The 10,391-nt window shown below is 39.0% G+C and overlaps 1 protein-coding gene across 2 annotated transcripts; it reads right to left on the bottom strand.

The window, feature by feature from the left end:
• Nucleotides 1-3,515: 3,515 nt before the first annotated feature.
• si:dkey-93h22.7 (immunoglobulin superfamily DCC subclass member 4) lies at nucleotides 3,516-9,387 on the bottom strand. 2 transcript variants are annotated; one of them, XR_006054491.1, is made up of 14 exons: nucleotides 9,072-9,387; nucleotides 8,948-8,974; nucleotides 8,724-8,850; nucleotides 8,460-8,641; nucleotides 8,016-8,199; nucleotides 6,368-6,471; nucleotides 5,976-6,248; nucleotides 5,574-5,879; nucleotides 5,396-5,497; nucleotides 5,283-5,310; nucleotides 4,405-4,453; nucleotides 4,239-4,304; nucleotides 4,059-4,157; nucleotides 3,516-3,815 (listed from the first exon to the last, which is right to left on the bottom strand). XR_006054491.1 is itself a non-coding variant. In XM_005925061.3 (13 exons), exons 1-13 carry the CDS (start codon nucleotides 9,100-9,102, stop codon nucleotides 4,119-4,121), a joined length of 1,518 nt encoding a protein of 505 aa, XP_005925123.1. In that variant the 5' UTR covers nucleotides 9,103-9,387; the 3' UTR covers nucleotides 3,516-4,118. The 2 variants fall into 2 exon arrangements, 1 of the variants encoding a protein (XP_005925123.1); XM_005925061.3 differs by having other exon boundaries at nucleotides 3,516-4,157.
• Between the last annotated feature and the right edge of the window lie 1,004 nt (nucleotides 9,388-10,391).

Here is a 10,391-nt window from a genome sequence, read left to right as displayed (position 1 = left end):
GGTACACAATTCATTCGTTACACACAATATTGCAATAAATGCCAGCGTTAATGGAAAATGGAAAAAAAAAGTTAAATAAAAACTATGATAACACTGGTCCCAGGACCAGGTGTGCTCCTCTTTTGTGCAATCATACATGCAGGTGTCATTTTCTAAGATTAAAATCACCAGAGATACACAGTGATCCAGCCTGGAAGAATCTGAGATGAGCACAGCTGCACTGCATATGTGTGCGAGTCACAGGGGGAGATCAGTAGCAGACATTCAACAAGCATAACAGAGTAGCGGGTGTCACCTTACCTGCCTGTTAGCCCCTGTTTACCACTGACACACATATACAACAGCTACAGCTACAACCAAGGGCACAGTCTGTCCTCATCTGCCACACTAAAAACTGTTCACTCTGCAGATTAATGTGTGCGCTCGTCTTTGCCCGGGCCTGTCCTGCACGGGAGAATATTAATCTTCATTTACAAAGCACACGACAGTCAAGCCTAGTACATTCTGTGGAGATGTCGTAGCTCGATTTCAACTAGGAAGTGTTCAAGGACAGAAAACAATCCTTCGGTGTCTGCTCAGTCACTCAGGGTTGCACAACAGTATGTTTTTCACTATATCAACGGTCTCATTGAGATTCATTTAGGACTTTGCACATCCCAAATTCTGCGTGCCTTAAGATTTACCCAGCAACAGGTGATTAGGGCTGTAAAAGTTCCGAGAACTTTCTCTCAGCACGATTTCCCCTTTTCAATGTAAACACCACCTACTCTGACGCTTCAGCCTCGAATAATAAAGACTTTTAAAAACATCGACTTCCATCCGCTGTGTGAAGTGAAATTATGAGAATGTAATCTTGTGGATTATAAGGAGTTAATTATTAATGCCGATATCTGGCAGGTAGTGTTTTCCCGGAAGTGCAGTTTTCAGTCAGCAGCAGCGGGGGTGACCTGCGGCGCTGTCACGGAGAGTCTTGCTGTAAATACGACGCCCGCCGGAGGAAGCGCACAAAGCTGCCCGCTGTCCCGCGGCATTACCAACGTATCTCATCTCTTCACCTCTGTGCGCGGACTTGCTCACATACCCCGCTGGACCTTTAGTTTCAAACACAAACAGCACTCACCCAGCTGAGAAAGCGCACGATGGTCTGAGGCTGGCGGATAAACTTGTAAAAGTCGAAACCTCCTCCTGCGAGCGCAGCTCCGTACGCACTTACACCGCCCGTCTCCTCCATGTCTGCCATTCAGCCGATCCTCCGGTGCGAGTAGACCTAAGGGGAAAGCAACGCTCCGGTCACAGTCGACTAAAACTACCAGCTACCGCCGCCTCCTGCACTCAAGTGGGACCAGCTCGGAGACACCTGAGGTAGCCGCTGTGCGCAGAAGGGGCGGAGCTACACAGAAAACTGTCGCCAAGTTACTCTTCAGCGGGAAATACGTCGTAACAAAACTTGGTGGCGAAGTAACTATCAGCTACTGTGATTGGTCCGCTCAGGATTACCGACGCTTACTGCGCGTTTTCGGCAATTTTTTCACTGGAGTCTTCAGCGAGAGAACAACAACCATCGCGATAATACGATCATAACAAAAATGATAATAATAACAGCGTCAACATAAGGACTCAAAAACGCAGACAAACTATCAGAACTGATGAGATATGGAAACGCTAGTGGGACAAATAAGTTTGCCTCTGAAAAACAAACACACACACACACACACACACACACACACACACACTTGCATTTTATATCTAAGTGAGGAAATCTAATTGACACAATGCGTTCCCTAAACCTAACCATCAAATATGAATGTCTAACCTTTAGCCTAAACCTAACAAGAACCTAACACACTAACACTAAAACCACATTTTGAGCGTCAAAAATGCCTTCAAACTTGTGTGGCTCAGAAATTGGTTGGTTACTTATATTAGTAGATAGACTGTAGTGAACATGATTTATGAAGGGGATATACATAAAATAAAGAAATAACTTGTTTTGAAGTATTTTTAAATTCTGCATATTTGTGCCAATATTGTCATCAGTCCAGTCATTTTTGGTTACTTCCAGTAAGTTTTTAGAACTGTGATGTTATATTTGTTACAGTTTCTGCTGCCCCCTTGGCTAGATCTCTCTTGAAAAACACATTTTTAATGTCACTGACACTTTTTACCCAGATATATAAAGAATATATAAAAGTATGGTTGCAGCAGCTGCTTTTTGATAGGAATGCTCTTTCTGGCTCTAAATTACTTGATGTGATCGATATTTAGTGATATGACTCACCTATTTTTGACAGATTTTAGGTCAAAAAGCCATTTTTAAAAGCTTAAATTCCCTCAATCATTTTTTGGCAAATACTGCCATGGAGGTAATGGTGTAGGGGTCATGTAGATTTCCCACTGAAGCATAATTCAGGAATGACCCTGTTTACCTGTTAAAGCTCTACAGAGGTTCCCTGCAGAAATCTTCATTTTCTGAGAGCCATTACTTACCAGAATTTCTAGAACTGGACCAATTACACCTACTGAATGGTTCGGCAGAGTTTGAAAACTGCAGGTAATGCACTGGTTCTTATATAAAACTGAACACTCAAAGTGCTCTTATACAATTTACCTCATTCACCGATTCACACAAGCACTTTTTTCTGTGCTTTTCATCTAGCATTCACACTCCGATAGATGCAGCAGAGCAGAATGGAGCAGACAACCAACCTTCAGATTGATAGGTGACCTGCTCTAGCTCCTGAGTTACAGCCACCCCAATGTATCAAATATGTATTCAATGTTAAATGTATGTTTTGTTTTATTTTAATGTAGTGCATTTTTATTCCAGGTGTGGTGAGGCTAAGAATAAAGAAGCTTATTTCAGACACAAAAGAAAGCCAACTATAGGTCAAAATCTCGTGTTATTATCTGAAAATTTCACAGCAATGACACAAAATTTAAGTTATTATCTAATTTAGAAAAATACATTTTAGATATTTGAATTTTTAAAAGTAGATAATAACCCCAGATTTTTACTCATAGACGACGTATAGGTGGCAAAAGAAAAGTATTTTTTTTCCAGTGGTAGATACAAGCTTACACAAATGGCGGCAACATTGTGCAGAACAGAAAGTGTGCAAAGTTTCTAAAAAACATTTTAGAAACAAATTGATTATTTGTCAAGTAACCAAGTGGTTTTACTGACTATAGTAACCATAAGCTCATTCATGTATGACTAAAATTCATAAATTTTATAATGTAGTCAATTATGTGTTTCAAAAGTCTTTATCCAGAAATGAGTTAAGACAAACACGAATGTACAAACGAAAGATGATTTATTTAGAGAATTCTTGTATTAAACGTTTTACCATTCCACACCCCCCCCACCCCCGCCCAAAAAAAATAAAATAAAATTTCTATGCTAAATTATATGCTATCATCATTTTTCACACCAAAATATAGATGAACTGATAACTTTGTAATAGTTTGACCAACAAATAATTACAATAAAATCATCATAGCCCAGCTGTGTTTTCATCCTTTCTTCTATTTCAGACACAGTCTGAACAAATTTGTTGTTTTTAAATGTGTAATATTTAATATTTTTTGCAACACTCGGAGCTTGCTATATCCTGGTTTGTTAGCCAGTTTTCACTGCAAAACATTACAATGTAGAGGTTACGAGTGAAAATCATGATAAAAATAAACAAACCAAACAAACACATTAATTACCCCACATAACTTTCCTTAATCCGTGCATACAAATCGCCCAATTCCTGTAAAGCACAAAGAAAAGCCGTGGAACAAGTAAACTGACAAACTCGTGTTAGAAAATAATTTTGCAATCAAAAATTATCACACAGGCACATATAAATATACAACCGGGGTCAAAAATGATTCCACTGGTTAAATAGAGTTCTTTCTTTCTTAATTTTGTTTCCCTCATCCTCATCAGTATTAAACTTGGCACCTCTGACTTAACTTGTCCTTCACAATGTTTTACAGATAACTGGTAAAAGTGCTCATGCTGTAAGGACGCTGCAGCACTGACAAAATGTTTATTTCACTACAACAGTTCACGTTTAGAGAGCAAACATCCACGTAGTTCTTTAAACTGGTTCATCCTTCAAAGTCTTCTTCTAAATCTGGGGCCATTCATCTTCAGAGGATTCAGATGCCTGAGGGGAGAAAACAAACAAAATACTTCAACGGCTTGTTTATCTCTAACTGGGTGACAAAAGAAACGTATCTGGCCTCACCTGATCGAATTCATCCTCTCTCGCTGCTTTCAGCAGATCAGAATCATCACTGTGGACTGAAAAGTCCTATAAGAAGACATTATTGAGTGGTGCTTACTGTGCTGGGAGTAAAGTGGTACAATACAATCAGTATGTCATTGAATGCACTAAAGAAATCGCCACTTACCAGCTCGTCCTCATATACGGCTTTGCTTCTCTGCATCTCCAAGCTCCACCTGCAAAGAGACAAAATGCACATGTAGGCTACAGCTGTCTTAAGAATGATTAAGTGTGCAAGCACAGACATTTTTATAGTCCCATACAAGGGAAGGAGAGAAAGGGGTGTGAAAAAAGTAGTCAAATTCAAAACAACTACAGTTACTTTAATACCCCAAAGTGATTCAATCCCCACAGACTTCCATGTTATTCATTTTATTTCATTCGTTATTTATATCTTAAACTGCTGTTAGGTTGTTGAAAGCTGACCCATTTTAGTGAAGTCAAAAATAAGTAAGTAGCATTTCATGTGACATTTTTTATAAGACACATTGATCACTTGTTTCAGTTCCATTATCATAAAAAAAACCCAATTTTTCCAAATTTCCAAACCACAGTACCCCATGTTCAATCTTAGCTCCCCAAATCTTACATGTCATTAAAGACAGGATCACAAATGTACTCATAGCTCTCTGGTAACCCTGTGATGGTGAGTCTTGACTGTAGACAAGAAGGGTGTAGCATCTAATATACAGTAGAGTTTTTCCCTTGATAGCTTTAATATTTAACCACAAACAAATAAGAATCTAGGCTTGAACATTACATTCATTGTTGCTGTTCTTTGAAAAGCCGCTGTGCTGCAAAAGGAAAACAGGAAGCAGGGCCACTTTACTTTGTTACTTATAGTCCACCATTGTTTCTTTCAGTGGCCTATGGTGGATAACACCCCAATAAAAACAAAGAAAAACCTGACTCTGGAGGAAGTAGCACAGTTCCCTTCACATAGGAAGCATTGACATTATAGTTACTATACTTTTCAGCATTTTCAGAATTAAACAAAGAACTCACAGAGACTTTTCTCCATACTGCCTCTTCCCTGAAACGAAAGTGAATAATGTTATTTCTCAGCAGCAAATGCAAAGGCTGCAAAACGAGATGAAAGAAAAAGCATCTGTACTCACTGAAAATCACTCCAATCCAGCAACAAGCAGACATCAGGAAAATCAAAAAGGCAAAACTTCCAAATACAACTCCCACTACAAAGTCAGGAATGCGGTTCAGCACTAGAGGGGGAGGAAGATGAAGAGATGATTTAAGCTGTCACCAGGTATCTGTATGTTTGACTCAAATCAACTGTACCTTCTTTATCCAAATATCGCCTCTTGCTGCTTATGGCGGTGCTGTTGTCGAAGCTGTCTGATACTTCACAGTAGTACGTCCCGGCGCTTTCCCTCCCCACAGATAGCAGGAGTATCGATCGTTGTGGCATCTGGTCCACCACATAGTAGTAGGTTCCTCGATCCTGTAGGAGGGTTTTGTCGTGGAACCACTGATAGTGTGGATGTGATCCCTTCTCCGCTTTGCAGTAGAACCTCAGGCCAGTTACAGCGTAGTTTTCTCCAGTGTCGTAGTCATAATGCATTGTCACAGGTCCACTAACAGGGACTGTTGGATGCCAGAAAGGGATGTCAAGACAAATAGATGTTAACTGTAAAAACACATGCTTATCTCAGTAATTTGTTAACAGTTTTAAAAACATACCAACATGCAAGGGCAACCACTGACTGTATGTGGTCTGTTCTCCGTTGCTCGCATGGCATCTGAAAAAGCCTAAGTGGCGGTCCATGACCAAAGGAAACTTAAATACGGAATCTCTTTTTTCCACTGTCATGTTGATGACCTGCTCTTTCCCACGGTACAGCGAGTAGGTGATAGGCAGATCTCCTCGTGTTGAGTTACAGACAACTATCGCAAAATAATTTTGTGGCTCTTCCTTTAACACAGTGAAGGAGATGTCAGGGGCTGACACAAACTCTGAAAGAAGAGTAAGAAGAGTGATGTTATTTTGTTGATCTGCTGTCAAAAAAACAAACCATGATGAATTTACGAAAACATGACCAGAAGGATTTTTCCCCACAAAAGTGAGTGCTAACCTTTGACTGTGATTTCAATTTCAGAGCTGTTGGAGGTGAAGACTGTTTTGTTGAAGACGTTGGTAGCCACACACTTGTAGGAGCCACTGTCTTGAGAATTTGTTCTGAGGGTGACAAAGAAAACTATTCCTGTAATATTTGAATTTATTGTTTCCATAGACTGTACAGGAAAAATAGGTGTCAATATATGGCCAGCAGGGGGCGACTCCTCCAGTTACGTAAAAGAAGTCTAGAGGAGTTCTAGAGTCTATGAGAGATTGACTCTTAAATCATTTTCTGATAAGTTTATGGTCTAATCACACTAGTTTCAGGTCCCTGTTAGTTTCTGTTAGAGTCAAAAGAAGAATATCAGGTATGCTTTAGGGTGGGCCTACCTGGTAAATTAAAAACCTTGTATCTGTCAAAACATTTGGTCTGAATGACTGTTTTATAAATTAGCTGATGATTTCTTAATCAGTCTTAAATGATTATTCTTAATGGTTATGGAATGTTTTCTCTTGTTTAAACTGACAAACAGCAACATCTATGGTGGCCCTGAGAGGCCAAACGGACTGCAACTTAAGAAAACACCAGCAACAAGAAAAACGCTGCAAAAGCACACAAAACACAACGGAGATAGGAAAAAAGAAAACATAAATAGGAAAAAACAGATTTCCAAAAGCACAAGGGAAGTGTTTCTGGGGAGACAATAAACCGACGGACCAGTTGCAGGAACCAAAATATGCTAAGAATTGCGCTGGGAGACACTTGTGGAGAAGTGGAGGATCTATCGGTTTTGTGAGGAAAGAAAAGATGAGAGGTAAGTGTGTTAGCCTAACTATTAGCCTAAAAATCCATCATCAGTATTATATGAATCATGATAAAACACACCTACCATGTTTTGGGTTCCTGCAACATGTCCGTCGGGTTATTGTCTCCCCAGAAACACTTCCCTTGTGCTTTTGGAAATCAGTTTTTTCCTATTTCTATTTTCTTTTTTCCTGTTTCCGTTGTTGTTTTTCCTATTTTGGTTGTGTTTTGTGTGCTTTTGCAGCGTTTTTCTTATTACTGGTGTTTTCTTAAGTTGCAGGCCTGTCAGGGCCACCGTAAAACATCAGACATTTTAGCCCATTCTTCTTTAAAATACTACTTGATTTAATTGAGTTTTAGTAGTATTCATTTACGCACAGCCCTTTTAAAGTCCTGCCACAGCATTTAAATCAGAGGTGTGGACTTTGTCCATTCGCAGCACCTTGATTCTTTTCTTTTTCAGTCATTCTGTTGTAGATTTGTATGTATGCTTGGAATCATTACATGACCCAGTTTGGGCAAAGCTTTAGCTGTTGGACAGATGGCCTCACATTTGACTGTGCAATACTTAGAGGTGTTCATGAACAACTCAATGACTGAAAACATCTGTTGTTGCAAAACCAGCCCAAATCATCAGCTCTCCATCATGCTTGACAGTAAGTATGAGCTGTTGGCTGTGTTTGTATTTCACTAAACTTAAACTTGGTTGCACTTGGTGATGATCAGGTAATCAAGTGCGTTTGATTTGCAGCACGTGTTTTTTTAGATAATCCTACGCTGTCAGAAGCTCAAATGTAAGTGGACTGTTGATTATTAGTAACATGCACCTGCTGGATTGCTTCATTTGATTGTCACTAACCTGTAGATCGTGAGCTGGTTGTCATAAATACGACGGAGGGAAGACGGCGATACAAGCTGATCATTGTGCAGCCATTTGTAGGAGATATAATTTCCAGCGCTAAGTTGACAGATTAGCTGAAGTGTTTCTCCCTCAAAGAAGTCATCTGGACCAGAATTGATGATCTGTGCACCTTTCACCGGCTCTGCAGGACAGACACAAGAACAGGCTGAGATCATGGTGCACTTTCTGAACAACAGTAATGCTTATTGATACTGACTACTGTTTCCCCAAACTTCAGCCCCCAACTTCAAAAACAAAAGCAGTTATGTTTTTTTTTTTATATCCAAAGCACTGGTGAAACACAATGAAACAGTTTTATTAAAAAAATAATTAAAAGATAATAAAGACAACCCAGAGTGATAGTCAGCAACTGTTTATATGCATATAAATAAAGGGACTCACCGATAACCTTTAAATAGTGTAGGTTGCTGGATGTGGAATTAATATGAGAGATGGAGCGGTTTTGTACGCTAGCCACACACTTCAGATAGCCGTCATAACGCTTTTTGATAACCATGGGAATGTTTGCGGCCTCCCCTTCCAGTGAAGTGTATTCACCCAATGCCTTGTTGGGGTCATCCTCCCTGTAAAAAGGGTAGTAATTAGAAAAATATCATCATTTAATGTAACGTGTCTCACCACAGTGGTTAAATTGAATGTACCCACTTAAATATCTGCAGCAGGATTTCGTGATTTATCGGGTGGTTCGGCACTTCACATTGAAACTCTACATACGTTTTCACCAAAGCCTCATTGGGGCCATACAGTTGTGGATGCCCCAGAAAAAACTGACCTATAAAGAATAGAAGGAAAGACAATGAAAATATCACAAAAAGAATCAACAACAACACAATTAAAATACACACATACAAACAGTAACGCTCACTTACTGCTTTCCTTAAAGCAGCAGCACAACCCTGCAGGGATGAAAAAACGAGAAAGAAACTAAAGAGATTGGAAGATTTTAACATTGCGAAATATTAAGTTTACTGTGGTTCCCTTTGTGTTGCTTACCCAGAATGACCACAAAGAAGGAAGCAAGCATCTTCTGGAAAAACAACAGACTTTAATACAACATTAGTCCTTGAAAATTATTACAGGGAGCTGCTGTCAGACACAAGTGTGACAGTTGTCAGTTTTAAACTGTGTGTTTAGGCAATGCATGTGGAAAAGTACGCACACACCCTCTTAGAAACATGTGCAAATAACTGATAGGGTTACTCTGGACCTCCCTGCTCCGTGCCTCTGTCATATCAGCTAAGTAACTGGTGTTGTTTGCTATGAATATCACGTGAAACACAGTGTAAAGTAAAACTGAAAGTAAGTGTTGTGATGTGTTTTTGCATTATTTTAATTTTAAAAAAAAAAGCAAAAACACCAGAAACAAAAAGTAATCTAATCATTAAAAATGTATTTGCATCAAAATAACAGTATACAGGAGGTAGGCAATGCAATTTCGCACTTGTCTATAACTGAATGTTCCAACAGTGCCATGTAGAAAGTTCAGTAACCCAAGAACATTAAATATGAACATAATATAAACATTTAAAATTAAATATTGTATTAGGAGGTGAAGGAGTCTTGTGCATCATACTGTGACCTCAGTGATCTGAAAGAGAGAGAGAAATATGTTACAATCACATCTAAGGGAGCTGATTTTGGCTTAAATGCAACTTTTTCTGCTCACTTTTTTTATTCTTGGATCCAGAAAAAACAGTTTTGCATGACTGACAGTTCAAAATAAGTGCCTTTGTGCAGTCACACATCTAAACACACAAACAACAGAGAGCGAGGACCCTCAGGAACTGTTTTTGTTATTAGCTGGCACCACACATGAAACATCAGGGCACAAGCACACATACCAGTAGTTATGCAGGACACTGATGTTGTGCCAAAAAGTGATTTCCAATGTCTTTCTGTGTTTTTTTTTTGTTTGTTTTTTTTAACGTCTAATATCGTCGCTTATTTTAGTAAATAGACTGTAGTGAACAGGATTTATGAAGGATTTATACGTAAAACAAGGAAATGACTTGTTTTTGAAGTATTTTATGACTCTGCATATTTGTGCCAATATTGTCATCAATCCAGCCCTTCTTGTTCACTTCCAGTAAGTTTTTAGAACTGTGATGTTATATTTGTTACAGTTTCTGCTGCCTCCTCGGCTAGATCTCTCTTGAAAAACACATTTTTAATGTCAATGACACTTTTTACCTGGATAAATAAAGGATATATAAAAGTCTGGTTGCAGCAGCTGCTTTTTGATAGGAATGCTCTTTCTGGCTCTAAATTACTTGATGTGATCGATATTTAGTGATATGACTCACCTATTTTTGA

Source organism: Haplochromis burtoni, unplaced genomic scaffold (assembly GCF_018398535.1).
Source record: "Haplochromis burtoni strain Fernald_Lab_line unplaced genomic scaffold, NCSU_Asbu1 Contig_70, whole genome shotgun sequence".
NCBI classification, from domain to species: Eukaryota; Metazoa; Chordata; class Actinopteri; order Cichliformes; family Cichlidae; genus Haplochromis; species Haplochromis burtoni.
This window is presented reverse-complemented; position numbering and strand designations above follow the sequence as displayed.